This window comes from Oryctolagus cuniculus, chromosome 13 (genome assembly GCF_964237555.1).
Source record: "Oryctolagus cuniculus chromosome 13, mOryCun1.1, whole genome shotgun sequence".
Taxonomy (NCBI): Eukaryota; Metazoa; Chordata; class Mammalia; order Lagomorpha; family Leporidae; genus Oryctolagus; species Oryctolagus cuniculus.
The window spans coordinates 75,724,595-75,741,086 of record NC_091444.1 but is presented as its reverse complement, the minus strand read 5'-3'; the positions used below and the strand labels follow the sequence as shown (position 1 = coordinate 75,741,086).

Here is a 16,492-nt window from a genome sequence, read left to right as displayed (position 1 = left end):
AGTCAGCAGCATCATTAAAATAATTTGACTTAATCAATGTTGGTTAAGCATGCACTACATGTCGGGAATCATGGTAGGTACACAATGGGCTTCCAAAAAAAATAAAGAGGAGCTTCTTCCCTCAAAGGCTTTACAGTCTCAACTTCCTGTGGGAGGTCGTTATCGTAATATTAAACCTAATCTTTTATTTCTCCCATCAACGAATAAGACAGTCCCCGAACTACCTACTGTTTTGGAGACTGGTTGAAAACCCTATTGTAAGTCAAAGCACTGGCTGAGCAAAATCAAGCTACAGATGAAGTTCATTTGGGAAATCAGGGCTTTGTTGTGGATAAGAAATAATAAATATAAGGAGGATGGAAAAATCCCAGAGGGAAGAAGACTGAACTGGGAGTTTTATATGTTTCCAGATAATTAACCAAGATGACAACTCTGGGAGATGGTGTCTGTGTAAAGGGCCTTAATAGAAGAAGCCAGGGGGCCAGGTCCCGTCCCAGTAAACACTCCAGTACTAAGCACCACTGGTGTGTTCACTCTGCTCATGATGCAGTAACAGGAGGAATAAGACCCACGCTGTGAGCTGGAGGAACTTACAGCTGGCTCAGTGGGGTGACACACTATTCTGATTCTCTGATATTCTCAGAATTCTTTACTATCTGTTCTCTCCTTTAGTAACTCTCTGCACCCTGACCTGGGCAGCATACCCAAGGCAAGCATGAGATCACTGAGCCCAATGTCCTGCCCATCACACTTTGCATCCACTGCGCCTCCCAGGCCACCAGGGATTCACGTTTTCCTCACTCCGCTGCAGCCTTGCCAAGGGTCTACCTATTTTGCAGGGCAGTTCCACTCACTGCTGCCTGCAGTGATGGGGCCCAGGCACACAAAACACTGGGTCAGTCATCCATTTGCCTTTAATTCTCCACCCAAGCACAGTTTGCAAAAGCAGCTTCATGATCCAGGATCCATCAGACAAATCAGGCTTCCAAACACCCACCAGGAATTTTCCCTATAACTGGAGCAACAGTGAATTTATGAAGTTGGAGTTCAGAGGAACATAAGTTCCTGGGAAAGCTCTCACCTGATATCTTCTTTCCTGCAATCCTCAGCTTTCGAATCCCGGTCTCTTGGTGGAAAATTAGCTACTATCACGTCAATGCTAATGTGAGAAGAAGAAATTCTTTTTACCTCCAGTGGGCGACATATGGTGAATGTAGATTTTGCCGTCCCTGATGCTGTTAGGAGTGACTGAAATCAAGTTGTCCTTCCACACTTTGATTCGGTTGGAAAATCCAATGATATTGAAACGGTCTTGGGGTCGGAGGTCATGGAGAATAGTGAAGAGGGCATCCTTGGTCTAGGCAAACAGAAAACCAAAACGGGTCATATCCAATCACATTAGTCCACTTGCCCATTGGCTTGTAAACTGCCCACTAGGAACAACCTCAGGGTTCAAGTTCAGGGACTACTATAAAAGGACACTTGGGTAATTGTCAAGGAACTTGTTACCTGGCCAGGAGAAAAATGACACCAGTATATAATAATTTTATAGAAAATATGAATAAGAACTTAGCATATGAAATTTGGCTTGCTGCTTCCAACCACTCTGTATCAGGCCTCTGTGTCTTTACAACTGCTCCTCTCTTGAGCTGGAATGTCCTCTCCTGCTGCCTTATTCCCATCTTTCCCTGACAAACTCCTAGTCATTCTTTAAAACCCAACTAAGTGTGCCCAGTTCTCTAGCTGAAACTTTTTCTAACTTCTCCAAAGAGAGCCAACCATTGCCTCCTTAAAGTGCACACTGTCCTTTCTCCTAAAAAGTGCCAATCATACAGTAACGATGATTTGTTTGTGATCCGTTTCCTTACTAGATTGTAAGCCCTTGGTAGGTGGGTCTCTTTTATCTTCAAATCCCCCAGTGTCATACAACAGATGCTAGACAAAGGTGTAACAAGTGAACAAATGAATGGAGGGGTGTTTCATGAACTACAATTGAAGGTACAGATGAAAGCTAGTATAGGAATCTAAATGATTATGAAATCATTGTAGACTGGAGGAGACTCGAGATGATTTTACATAAAAAGAAGAATCTGAAGGCTTAAAGGAGTTGGACAGCTGAAAAGACCAAGCAGGGCATTCTGAAAACAAGTGAAAAAGTAAGGCCGGCACCACGGCTCACTAGGCTAATCCTCCACCTTGCGGCGCCGGCACACCGGATTCTGTCCCGGTTGCCCCTCTTCCAGGCCAGCTCTCTGCTGTGGCCAGGGAGTGCAGTGGAGGATGGCCCAGGTGCTTGGGCCCTGCACCCCATGGGAGACCAGGAGAAGCACCTGGCTCCTGCCATCGGATCAGCGCGGTGCGCCGGCTGCAGCACGCCGGCCGCGGGGGCCATTGGAGGGTGAACCAATGGCAAAGGAAGACCTTTCTCTCTGTCTCTCTCTCTCACTGTCCACTCTGCCTGTATAAAAAAAAAAAAAAAAAGAAAGAAAGAAAAAGTGAAAAAGTAAGACAACTTCCGCAAGGCAAAGAGGTGATACAGGTAAGTTCAGGTGGGACTGATTGCTTAAAATGTGTTTGTTTAGGTGAGACACGAGTCATGGGAAGAATCTGAAACATTCCAGGAGCCTGGACAAGAGTTTCTGTGTCAATCCACCAGATATCATGAGAAAACCCTGTCTTCCTACAACAACGTTGCTGTTAGACATTTAAAGTGATTTGGCATATGAGGTCAGAGACTTCCATTACCTAATTGCTATGACAGTGACATCTAGCACCCAGTTTCAGTGGTTAGAAGCAGAGGCTTCATAGCCAGACTGTTTGGACTTGACCCTGGTCCACCATTTACTCTCTGTGTTGTCTCTTGTGGGACAGAAGTGGCCCTCTTGCTTCCCCAAGCCTGAGCATCCCAGACAAATAACCTAGTACTGATACTCACTCTAGTACTAATTTTAATTTTCATCTTAGCCCTGAGGAGACTTATTAACTCCTCTGTCTGGGAACAAAAAGACAAGAGAGCATGATGATTTGTTGGAACTGTTCCTATGGTCCTCAAGAACAAATGTAATTTTCTGACATCAAAATTTAGCCCCTCTCACTGATCAGACCTATGCCCACAAGTGTGTCCATCTCCACTGAAACTCAGTGCAATACTTAATTTTGCATACAAAATAACACATCATTAATTTTATGTGTCTATGGCCACTGAAAACATTTTTAGTCTTCTATGATCACCTATGCAAAAAAAAAAAAAAAAATTGGGGCATCATTGCTTTGTCCAAGTAGTGTGTGTGGGATTCCTTGTTTTTAATATGTAAGTCTCCTATGATGGAGTCCAGAAGGGATGAGGATGAATCGCATATGGTCATTAGTGTAAATTAACACAACTCATTCTAATTGTGTAGCCCTGTATAGTGTGCCCTGTCACTTAGTCTCACCTTTCGTATTTCACTGTGCCCAGGTTGCCCCATCTGCAAATCTAGAATGCAAACAGAACCTATCTTGGCAGGTTGTCATGGGGATTAAATCAGGTACCAGATGAAACACACTCCAAACTGGGTCAGGCATGCAGTAAAATACACACACACGCACACACACACACACACATGTCTGGTGGGAATCAGGAGAATTTAGAAGAAACTCAAGTCTGGGGTAGTTGTAGTAAGGAAGTATTACTCTGAAATTAGTAGGTCTTTGCTCAGATCTTATGACTCTCGGCCTTGACTTCCTTTTATAGATTCGTATAGTCTTGCACCTGCTACCTCTCTTGCTTGGAAATAACCACCTCATTTTCACATTTTTCTTTTCTGAATTGTCCCTCTTCTTCACTCCTCAGACTTGCCTTCCAATCCTGTATCTAACTGCTCATTTTCATATCTCATCATCCTATTCATGAATTGCACAGGAGCCTCAAAATCCATCTTGGAAGATGATCCCAGACATGTCTACTTTTAGACATGTACATGACATTCTTCCTAGGAGGGCTTAATAAAGGAAGTTTCCAACCTGAGCACACATTCACCTAACATCCACTGCATTGATCCTTGTTGAATTAATGCACTACAACTTCCCACCATTTCTTCATCTCCAGATTGAGAAAGCAGTGGAGTTTAATATCATTAGATGTATGCTGCTGCTGACAATGATGAAGTCACTTTTTTTTTTTTTTTTTTTGACAGGCAGAGTGGACAGTGAGAGAGAGAGAGACAGAGAGAAAGGTCTTCTTTTTGCCGTGGGTTCACCCTCCAATGGCTGCTGCAGCCGGCACACTGATCCGAAGCCAGGAGCCAGGTGCTTCTCCTGGTCTCCCATGCGGGTGCAGGACCTGGGCCATCTTCCACTGCACTCCCAGGCTAGGCCATATCAGAGAGCTGGCCTGGAAGAGGGGCTACCAGGACAGAATCCGGCACCCCGACTAGAACCCGGTGTGCCGGCGCTGCAGGCGGAGGATTAGCCTATTGAGCTGTGGTGCCGGCCTGAAGTCACTTCTTCGGCGCTTCTAACCCCCACATATTATGTTGAGTTCAAAGACGAGGGTGACTGACTTACTTAATCCAGTATAACTCACAGAGGTAAAGTGAATTTCAGTATTCCCATTTTATAGAGTGGACAACTGAGGCATAGAGGTGGTTAAGTAGCATGCCACATGACAGCCTGGATTAAAACACAGGAAGTCTGAAATTTTTATCAACTCCAGGGCCAAATTTTTACCAACAGCAGTGGAATCTGCAGTCCTAGGCTGCTGGAGCTGAGAATACCCGGAGTTTGCATCATTACAATGTGCAGTTCACTTGGGGAATCCCTTCTGGGCCCATGCATGTTAATAACAGATTCTGTTTCTTTCTTCGTTTCATCTACTTTGTTTCCAGCAAAAATTAATAGATTTATCTCCCATAACATCCTTGCAGAGAGCACTGTGTGTATCCCACGTCCACCCAGGGATGAGAACAATGCATCTGTTTTATTTAATCCATTTTCACATCCTACAGAGGGGGTTACCTCCCACCCCCAGTTCTCCCAGGAGAAAAGAATGGCAATGGGAGTGTTTATTTCCCTTTGTCGGGCCAGCCCTCCACCCCCACCCCCAGTTCTCTCCCTTCTCTTTCCGGCGCCGCCTCTCCTCAGAGGGAACTCGCCGGGCAGTAGAGCTTCCTGTCCTCCCACAACCTGATGTCCACCCCCAGGAAATGTGTCAAAGCATCCTGTGATCCATACCCAAAATATACCAGCACTCTCTCAAGGACATTCTATTTATTTATTTATTTATTTATCTGTTTATTTATTTATGAAAGGTAAAGGGACAGAGGGAGAGACAAAGATCGTGAGATCTTCCATCTGCTGGTTCACTCCCGAAATGCCTGTGACAACAGTATTGAGCCAGGCCAATGTCAAGAGCTCAGAACTCCATCCAGGTCTCCCGTGGGGGGAGTAGGGACCCAACTACTTAAGCCATCATCTGCACATTAGCAGGAAGCTGGATTGCAAGTGGTGTTGTTGGGTCTCAACCAAGTGCTCTGATACGGGATGTGGGCATCCCAAGTAGGTCTTAGTCTCTCTAGGCCAGTTGCCCATGGAAGACATTTAAGATATCTATCGATGCTCAACCAAGACACCTGTTCCCCTCTCTTTGACACTCTTCCTGTTCTGCTTCCTGGACACATCCTGGGTCTCCTCCCTCTTCCCAGTGTTCCTGATGACACAGCTGGTCCTCCTTGACCTGCCCTTCAACAAGACAGTCTCGGGACACTTTTCTCAGCAGAGTGCTCACCTGGCACTCACACTACCCTCTTCCTCCAGGGGAGTTTATCCATCCCCACAACACCTCTTGCCATCATGGTCTTGCTGCTTCTTCCAGGCCAATTTTAAGTCTTTTCTCGCATTAGAGTCACTGCCACCCATTTTTACCTCCATGTCCTACAGATTCAACACACTGAAAACTGGAAACTTTATTCTCTGACCAAAACCTGACTCTCCTTGCTGCAGGAGTTCAAGTCAGAAACCTGCACACCATGTCCAGTCTTCTTTCTGCCCCATTTCTAACCCTCTGATCCTTTAGCACCCAACCATAGAATTCTAATTCCTCTTCAAAATATCCCTGTGGTCATAATCTTTGCTATATTTGTTAGTATAAAAATATTATTTTTATAAGGTCAGAAGATAAACTCACAAAATCCCACCCAGCCAGAGACAACTACTATTAAAATGCTGATATACCACATACCCCTTCAGAAACTTTCTTTGCAAATGTGGATAGATACATGTGCATGTGTATTGTGTGTGTATACATGGGTACCTGTGTGTGCCTGTGTGTGATTTTAAAGGAAAGGGGATCATAAATATATCATGCTATAAAGTTTTTGTTTATCGTGTACAGTTCTCATGTCAATAGATAAATGTGCAAGGATATTCAAAAGTTAATAGAAAATATACTTATGAAAAAATTGCATGGATATCATAATTTTTTACACCAAAATATACTTATCTTCTAATCCTATTGCCCACCAGTCATTTAGAGTACCTTCATGTCCACACCATTTTAGTGGTAGCACGATATTTTGCTGCATACACATGCCTAACTTTAATATTTCTGAATGCTTCAGCAGCGCTGCCATGAAGCTCATCATTCACATATTTGTGTTCACCATCTCCTTAAGGTGAATTCCCTTACATGGGATTGGAGTGACAAAGGGCTTGTACTTTTGGAAGGACAATGTGTTCTGTTGCTGCCAGAGTTAGATTTTCAACCTCCTTCCACTGCCCTCAGCATAAAGTTTAAGCTCTCTTTTTAGACACAAACTCCCCCGTAACATTAATAGTCCCCATCTATTGTTCCAGCTTTTATTCTCTGCTATTTCCACTCCCACTACAGACTCTGAAGTCTGGTTTCCCCACTGTGCCTTGACACATCATGCTTTTTCCTGATCCCCTGCCTTTGCACAAACTGCTCTGCCCTCTTTCCCCTCTTCTCCAGCTACTCAACGATGGTTTTGTCCTTCAGGACCTGTCTGACATATGCCCTCCTTGGTGAAGCCATCCCTAACTCGGCCATGAAGACAGGTACCAGCTCCATCCTCTGCCCTCCGCACCGGATGCACACATCCACTGTGGCACTTCCGTGTTGTCTTCGCCTTGCCACTTCACGTGTTTTCCCATCTCAGGAGTTCTGCTTCTGCTGTTTCATGTCCCTGAAATACTCCTTCACAACCTACACGGAAGCTGCTTCCCTCTCACCCTTGAGATCCGAGTCCACCTTTATATTCCAAGGGAGCCCATCCTTGTCTCCCCACCCCTCTGGGTTCTTTCTCTATGTCATGGGTCCCCTGTTCTTTGAATCAAAATATTGATTAAAAATACACTTCTCTGTGCATTCACTCATCTGTCCATCTCACGTCTATGCTTCTGAGCTCAGGGATTTTTTTTTTCTGTTTTGTCAGTCATTCCATATATAATACCCAGCAGTGCATGGCCTGGAAGAAATGCTGGATAAATGTCTCCTGAATAAGTGAGTGGAAAATAAATTGCCCATCTGTCCCACCAGCTAGGATGCTCCTCAAAACAGCTGTCCTCTGGATGGCCCAAGTCCTTGGGCCCTGCGCCCGCATGGGAGACCAGGAGGAAGCACCTGGCTCCTGGCTTTGGATTGGCATAACTCCGGCCGCAGCAGCCATTTGGGGGGTGAACCAACGGCAAAAGGAAGACCTTTCTCCCTGTCTCTCTCTCTCTCACTGTCCACTCTGCCTGTCAAAACAAACAAACAAAAAAACCAGCTGTCCTCTGGCTTCTCGCAATTTCCTGAAACAGAAATAAAGATAGAGAAGAGAAACAGAGAGAGAGAGTACAAAGACTCCAAGAGAGACAGAGAAAGGGGGTAGGGGTCTGTTGGTGCAGGCAAGGAACATGAGGACAACACAGCTGGGTCCTTAGACCCTGAGATACTTCCCCCAGACGGAGAGCATGCAGGAAGTTCATAGTGACAGCAGTGATCCACCAATAACTCAGCTCAGTGCACTCAGCAGATGCCGGTTGGGAGCTCCAGTGTGGCCCCAGGCAGCCTCAGCCAGGGATCCAGCAGCACTGGGCTCCTGGCTCTTCCTTCCACTTAGAGCCAACAAGCTCCTGCGAGAGCATTGTCCTGCGAGAGCATCAGGTGCACTCAGTCTCACCCCTTGGCAAAATGTGCAGATTCCAGGAGGTCTCAGGACGCGGTGGACAGGGGCACGCAGCAGAAGCTGGCTGTGAGGCAGCACTTCCTGGAACCCTGCTCTGAGGCTCTGCTGGGACCCAGAGCTGGCTGGGCTGCCCGGGGTGGGGCTGAGGAAGGGGGCCTTTGTCAGAGACTGCTTTGTAGTCAGCAGCTGGCCTCTTTAGGGAGCCTTAAATAGCGTGCAACAGACCTGGAGAAGAACCAGCCAGGCTCCTCTGCTGGTGTTTCCCCCGTCGTGATGGACATTCAGCTTTGGGAATGGTTGTTCAAGCCTCTACCCCTCCTCCCCTCGGCTCAGCGACTCCAGGTTCCTTATGACCTTGTAAGGCCTCCACTGTGACTTATCCTCGTGTGCACTGAGGGAAGGCAGGCTCTCACTTGCTCCATTTCCCATTGCATTAGAGCCATTTGGATGGCCTCCTACCCCTGATCCCAGAGGGACCCAGGCAGAAGTTGCTGCTGCTGTCGCTGTCTCCACCCTCTATTAACTCCTTTTTTAAATTTTTAATTTTAGTTCGTTTTTATCAGATTCAATGTTATCTGTAGATACAATTCTAAGAACATAATGATATTCCCTCCCTCCCCGCTTCCCCCACTTTCCCTCCTTCCCTCCCTCCCTCCCTCCTTCTCCTTGTTAACTCTTGACTTGCTCTTCCCTGCCCCTCCACGGACTGCTCAGCCCCAGAGCTCTGCCTTCTGTCCAGGGCTTCAGAGGAATGTGGAAGGCGAGTGTCCACGCACCAGAGTGGAGGAGAGGGAGCTCCTGCTGATCTTCCTGCACACTGTGTTTATGTGCCAAGATTAACAGAAACTACTCAGACGTTGTCCTAGAGTACAGTCCAGAGGATGGAGTAAGCACATTCCAGAAAGATCAGAGGAAGTGCAGAGAGGCAGTGGATGTGTAACCCAACTACTCTGAAGACCTGAACTGCCCTGAAGCAGAGGGGCATCATGGGAGAGGTTGCATTAGACCCCCTTTAACGCGTTGCCCCCAAACCTGAGATCACAGAATCACAACCAACAAGAGCCTTAGACATTTCCAGTACAGGCAGGTGGGCCACTTACCCTCAATGCCCTTTCCCAATTAAGCTTGAGCATACCCCAGGAAGCCATACACCTGGGACTTTTTCCCCTATCCCCAAGGCTCCCTCTAGTGGCCTTACATACTAGAAACAAGGAATCCCACACACACTACTTAGACAAAGCAATGATGCCCCCAAATTGTTTTTTTGTTTTTTGTTTGTTTGTTTTTGCATAGGTGATCATAGAAGACTAAAAATGTTTTCATTGGCCATAGACACATAAAATTAATGATGTGTTATTTTGTATGCAAAATTAAGTATTGCACTGAGTTTCAGTGGAGATGGACACACTTGTGGGCATAGGTCTGATCAGTGAGAGGGACTAAATTTTGATATCAGAAAATTACATTTGTTCTTGAGGACCATAGGAACAGTTCCAACAAATCATCATCCTCTCTTGTCTTTTTGTTCCTAGACAGAGGAGTTAATAAGTCTCCGGCACAGTAGGCAATTGTGAAGAGGCAGGAAGATCAAACCACGTGCCTATGGAAACAAAAATTAGTCTGGCATGAGGGGCCTTGCTGAGAAGGAAAACAGGATTCTTAAAGAGATCTACAAGCCAGAAGAAGCACAGTGTGTTTCCCCTCTGGACTGTGTGCCCAGTCCTGGGGGCACTCACCCATGGCCGATGGGAATCTATCTACTCTCTACTGATACAATCTGCAAACAGTGCTCCTTATATGTAGTCATAAGACAGCTTTAAAAAATTCCAGATTGTGTTTGGAAGGAGAGAGAAAAGGTACACCAACACAAGGATACATGAGAAGGGTGTATTTCTTATTATTTGGGTACTGAAGAAGTACCTTGGCCCCGGAGCAGATCTTGGACAAGGTTCCTTCTAATCCCAGCTATTTAGAATCTCAAAAGATAGGGATTGTTCTCTGCTTAAAACTAGCTTATGGTGATGAATTCCTCTTCTTATATGTACTTTCCTTGGATTAAGTGGAGAAAAGAAGTATTTCTTTTAAAAACAGTGTCTTGGAAGTTCATTCCAGCTCTGCCTTAGGTTTACTATTAAGTCAGTCTTTTAATCTCTCTTCATTTAAATTCTTCCAGGCACAAAGCGGGACACAAATAAATTAAATTCTCTCCTGCAGATTCTTCATCCATGCCACATTGTTAGCAGTAGTCTTTCTTGTTCTAGTGGGTCATCAGGAAGGGAAATTATAGAGTCTTGTCTAATGGTGCCTTTAGACAGAAGAGCTGAGCTCCAGATACGCAGTCACCATCCCATTCTTCACTCCCAGGGAAGGGAGTGTCCTGCATTAAGCAGTATCAGGAATAAGGGATAGAATCGTTCCTTCCCTTCCTCTCTGTCTTCCCTATGACACTGTGCCAAAGCAACTAGGTGAAGGCTCATGGCATGCAGGCTCATGGCACAGCTGTCAAAGGAGTCAGTGTTCACTGTCAATCACCATGTCATGAGTGATGAGTAAATATTTCCTGAGTAGAAAAGCATTACTAGCAAGACCCTCAGAGAGAGAAGTCAGTGGAGCCCCTGAAAAACCCAGCTGTCCCGAGTCTTTCCTTCCACTTCTTCAGGCTACTCATGGATGCAGCTTTTCTCAAATACCTCTGTGTCTGTGTCAAACCACACTCAACAGGAACTCACTCTGACACAAAAGACTTTTGTACCACAAACCCTATGTTGCTGGGCACAGGCAAGGGAAGCCCATGATGTCATAGATGAACCCAAGTTCAAGGGAATTAGTTATTAGTCATCCCATGTTTCTAACACAATGATGGAGCTGTTCTAGGGAGTCCCATCGCTTGCTTCATTCTAAAATGTTTACTGAAGAGTTGACATTTTCTCTTTCATGGGTCCACACAATCCTTTTGAATGAACCCAAAAGAAAGATCTTCTAGGATGAACAGTTTGAAATAATACAACAAAGGAATCAAAGGCCTTCTAAAAGTCTGATTTGGTAGATTGAAGCGAATCACGAAGAACAAATACACATCATGAAAACAACCCCAAGTTTTGGAGAGACAATATTGGAAAATGGAATATTCCCAGGAAACCTGAGGCTACATGTCAGCCTTCACCCTTTCAAAGGTGAGCAGAAACAATGGACAACAGAGGGAAGAGACAAAAATGAATCTGTGTTGTCCTCTTGATGGCCTCAGAGGGGAGAAAATGGTCATGCCACTGAAGGGACAGACTGTGACCCCATCAAAGTTTGCAACAAGAGATTCTCAGTACAGCTTTAAACTACTTGCAATCAGTAGAATGCAAATGTCTGCCTCCCCAGAATCAGCTGCATCACTTCTCCGTACAGCCCACTGTCACTCACACACAGCATTCTCCCAAGTCACCCTGGAGTCCTGATCACAGCTGAGACTTTCCACCAGATGTCTCTGTAGCATACCAGAGTATCTTCAGCAGGACTATTTCAAGACTGTGGTATTTCAAGATCACAAAATCTTACTCTGTAAAAGGTTGCACAGGGGCCTGCATTGTGGTGTAGTGGGTTAAGAAACCACCTTCAGGGGCTGGCGCTGTGGCACAGTGGGTTAAAGCCATGGCCTGCAGCTCTAGCATCCCATATGGGCACCGGTTCAAGTCTTGACTGTTCCACTTCTGATCCAGCTCCCAACAAATGCACCTGGGAAAGCAGCAGAGGATGGCTCAATTCCTTGGGGCTTTGCACCCATGTGGGAGACCTAGAAGAAGCCCCTAGCTCCTGGCTTCAGATTGGCCCAGCTCCAGCCATTGAGGCCATGTGGGGAGTGACTAGAGGATGGAAGACCTATCTCTCTTTCTCTCTCTCTCTGTGTGTGTGTGTGTGTGTATGTATGTGTGTGTGTGTAATTCTATCTTTCAAATAAATAAAATAAATCTTTAATTAAAAAAAAAAAAAGCCACCTGCAGCAGATGATGGCCCAAGTGCTTGGACCTCTGCACCCGTGTAGGAGACCTGGATGAAGCTCCTGGCTCCTGGCTTCAGTCTGGCTCAGCTCTGGCTATTGCAGCCATCTGGGGAGAGAACCAGTGGATGGAAGATTGTTCTCTATCTCTCTCTCTCTCTCTGATTTTCAAATAAATAACAAACTTTCTTTTTTAATCTGGGGGGCCAGGCATTTGCTAAGATATTGGTTAGGACACCCATGTTGCACATCGGAGTACCTGGGTTTGATTCCTGGCTCTGGCCAATATGAGACTGTGGGGGGTGGCACTGATGGTTCAAGCAATTGGATTACTGTCACTCACATGCCAGACTTAAATTCCTAGCTCCCCACTCTGGCCCTAGCCCAGCCCCTGCTGTTGCAGATGTTTGTAGCGTAAACAAGTGAATAGGAGCATTTTCTCTCCCCATCTCTCTCTGTCCCCATCCCTCTCAGTTCCTCTGCCTCTCAAATTAAGGAAATATTTAAAGATTTTTAAAGTTTTTTTTTAAATACTACACATATTTGATTCAGAGAAAAAAAAAAACAAACATTCAAAAACTACTGTTCCAAAGTAGCACTGCAAGGGTTGTGTGAACTCATGAGGGAAATCCGACAACACCATCCCTAGTTCCCTCCTCTAAGTATCTTCTATAACGAAGTGCATTCTATTAACAATGCAAATTTCAAATGATTGGAAATAGAAAGTAATGGAAAAAATTGTTTTCTCTATAAAGAAAGAATCTAATTGGAAGAAACAAAGTATTTTTTGGCCCGCTAAACTGTTCTTTTTGTAGAGATAGCAGAAATGAATGAGCTTTCTTCATATAAATGAAATATTTATGGATAGAAGTCATCATGTTTTTTGGCATTTTAAAATAGTTTAATAACTGCCAAGTATTAACTTGAAATTTTACCTAAAAGTAAAGGTAGAAAACATTTTTCTTTGGTCTCAACATTTTAATATTCACACCCTTATGAAAAACATATTTCTTAAACTAAGCAAAATCATGAGGTTCTTGTATTTGAAAACATATTATTTTAAGCTACTATATTTTAATTTACTTATTGTTTGAGTCCAAATCCAAAATGCTCTTTCTGGCCAGTACTATACTAGCTAATATTGCAACTCTAAGCCAAATTTTCCATTTACATTTGCCCAATTTGCAGAAAAACATAAAACAGCTATTTCTTCTGAGCAACATGGAAAGCACTTTTCTAGTAAAGGTTCAGACCTAAATAGCAGTCTCACTTCAGGATTGTTTCTAAACTACAACTGTTAAAGAGCACGTTCTGGCTAACTTTAGCCTTAACTTTATAAATGTTAAAAGAAGTTTGAATAGGTTTAGCGATCAAACATGTTTGCAAATGTAAACATAACTAAATCCCACTGGTCTTCGTGTTTGGATAACATTATTCCAACTTGAGAAGCAAACTAGGTCTCATCTTAACCTTCTGGCTCATGTTAAGATTAGCGATCTCATGTTTTGACTTTGCTTTGACAAATATAGCAAACATTTACCTAATAATGTCATTGTATTTCTAAAATACTCTTTGCCAATACTATTTCTTTGAATCTTTATCATGTATTATGGAAAATACTTTTTGTACTTGATATGCAAAAAACTGAAAGCTACAGTGGATGTTGGAAGTAAAAATCATCAGATGGTACTTGGAATGCCTACATTCTATATCCAAGCACTGGGTTGAAGGCCGGGCTCTGTTCCCTATTCCAGCTTCCTCCAACTGAACATGCTGGGAGGCAGTAGATGATGGCTCAAGTAGCTGTGTCCCCTGTCACCCACATGGGAGAGCCAGATCGGGTTCCTGGCTCTGGATTCAACCTGGTCCAGCTCCAGCTGTTATAGGCACTTGGAGAACAAACCAACAGATGGAGATATCTCTCTTTCCCTATCTCTCCCTGTCTGTCTGTCTGTCTGTCTCTCTCTCTCCATTTTAAGTAAATTTAACTAATTACTTCATTTCTCTTCTTGTTGAAGGGTAATACTTCCTAGGATTTATACTTATTGTCAATCCTTTATTTTCCATTCTAGCTAAAAATTTAACCTTACCATATAGACTTGGTTGTTTTACCATTAATATAGCCGACCTCTATCTGCAGGCTCCAGCTGGTCATCCACCAGTACGACTCTTGCTCTAACAAGAAGCAAATAAGAGGATGTTGACCAAGCAAAGTTCACTATGAGTTTACAGACCTCCTCTGTAACTCATGTTCTCTACCCACTGTTTTAAAATGGTGACTAAAGTATTGGCATTCTTGGTCCCCAGTGCCTGGTCTACATTCCAAAGTTGATATTGCCCAACTACACACTTGGACTTTCTGGCACCCTCTTTTCTTCATTCTACAGATTTTTGAGTGTCTGACTCTCTGATTGCTTTTGACCCATTCAACTTTCCCATAAGTCTGTTCTCATGATTCCTGCTTCTTTGGCCCATGTCCACCCTATGCCTCTCACTATAAATCCACAGGACATGTCTTGACAAATACCAAGAACATAAAACAAAAAAACATGAAGAGGCTGTGAAAAAGTCATGCTAAAAGTAAAATTGTGGAACAAGTATGGAAGAAATAAGCACAGTTTATCAACAAATATAGATTGTATATACTGATTCAAGAAAATATTTAGAAGAAGTAGAGTCATCCTCCACCAGACAAGAAGAGTAATGATATCCCCATATCTCTTTCCATCTTCCCATACTCTTAAAGTCACCATGAGATTGGAAAGAGATTTTTGTTGTAGGAGGGAAGGGAATATAAAACCAGATGAAGTTAATTGTTGGGAGTTGGGGAGGATCAGTTGGCTGCTATCTATTGTCTTCCTTATTTGCACTAGGAAATTGGCTCCATCCAGTTAGAGGATCCATAAGAGAGAAAACACGGATTGTCTTGGATATCTGGAAAAGGGGGCATACGTGAAACCTTGCATCTCTTCCTATGGTGTCTGGCCCAGTTTACCTGGAGAACAAAACCAAGAGGGGCATTTGAACAAAGCTCTGATCAGCAATAAAGGTTGAACATGGGCTGAAGTTTCAGATATGGTGTGTGCCCCAGAGAGCTGAACAACCAGACAGGATGCACAGGGATGAATAATTCGAAATCCCTGACTTAATCTGATCTCTGAAATCCCATTTTCCACCTCTATGAACCCACAAATCTAGTTCTGTTTTCTTCTAAGTGTTTTCTTCCAGTTCAGCTCTTTCCCCAAGTGACCACAACTCTCTTCAACACATCTCTGAGTACTTGGTCCCAATAGCTCCCCACTTCCTTCAGTTTTGCACAGGCATAGCACACCAGCAATATGTAAACCTAATCTTTCTTTTTTTAATATTTATTTATTTACTTGAAAGACAGAGTTACAGAGAGAGGTAGAGACAGAAAGAAAGGTCTCCTCCTATCCGCTGGTTCACTCCCCAGATGGCTGCAATGACCAGAGCTGCACCAATCTGAAACCAGGAGCCAGGAGCTTCTTCTGGGTCTCCCACATGGGTGCAGGGGCCCAAGGACTCGGGCCATCTTCCACTGCTATCCCAGGCCATAGCAGAGAGCTAGATTGGAAGAGGAGCAGCCAGGACTAGAATCGGCATGGGATGCCGATGCTTCAGGCCAGGGCTTTAACCCACTGTGCCACAGCGCTGGCCCAGGTAGTCTTTTCTATCTTGCTCACTTGGGTTTGCTGCCTTTCATTTTGAATCATAAATGTGCTGGGAGAAGTGATTGGTACATCACTAATTACCTGTCTTGCATTTAATTCTTCAGATCATTATTCTGTGAGTTAAGAATTTGACATGGCCTGGGCATATGGGATTAGGCTGAAATATGTCCCCTCAAAATTCATAGATTCAAATTCAAATCCTGACCCGCAGAGTGCTAAAAGTTGGCACCTTTGAGAAGTGATTAGGTTATGAGTTCAGAACCGTAATGTTTGGGCTAAGTCTGTTTATCAGAAGCCCCAAAGAGGTAGCTAACCCCTTCTACCATGTGAAGTTACAGTGAAAAGACACCTGTCTATAAGACAGACAGCAGGCCCTCACTAGACACAGAATCTGCTAGATCTTGAGCTTGGACTCTCCAGCCTCCATAACTGTGAGAAATAAATTTCTGTGTTTTTAAATTGCCCAGTTTACGGTATTTTTGTTGTAGCAGCTCCAACAAACTAAGATACACACTATAGTACAACTAAATATATTCTCTGTTACTAGTGGGGGGAGAGCTCTTAAGTATCTTCTTTTTATTTAAAGTTTACCTCCTTTCTTCATAAATTCCGCTAATCCATCTTTATCACCACTCTTGAGGCATTAAAAA

General features: G+C 44.1%; 1 protein-coding gene across 3 annotated transcripts in view; it reads right to left on the bottom strand.

The window, feature by feature from the left end:
- ITIH5 (inter-alpha-trypsin inhibitor heavy chain 5) overlaps positions 1-16,492 on the bottom strand; it is a 106,786-nt gene that overhangs the window by 15,465 nt on the left and 74,829 nt on the right. For all 3 annotated transcript variants that reach the window (XM_070055768.1, XM_002717611.5, XM_070055769.1), the window contains exon 9: positions 1,189-1,357. In XM_070055768.1, the coding sequence (XP_069911869.1) occupies positions 1,189-1,357 (169 nt within the window). The remainder of the gene's footprint in view (positions 1-1,188; positions 1,358-16,492) is intronic.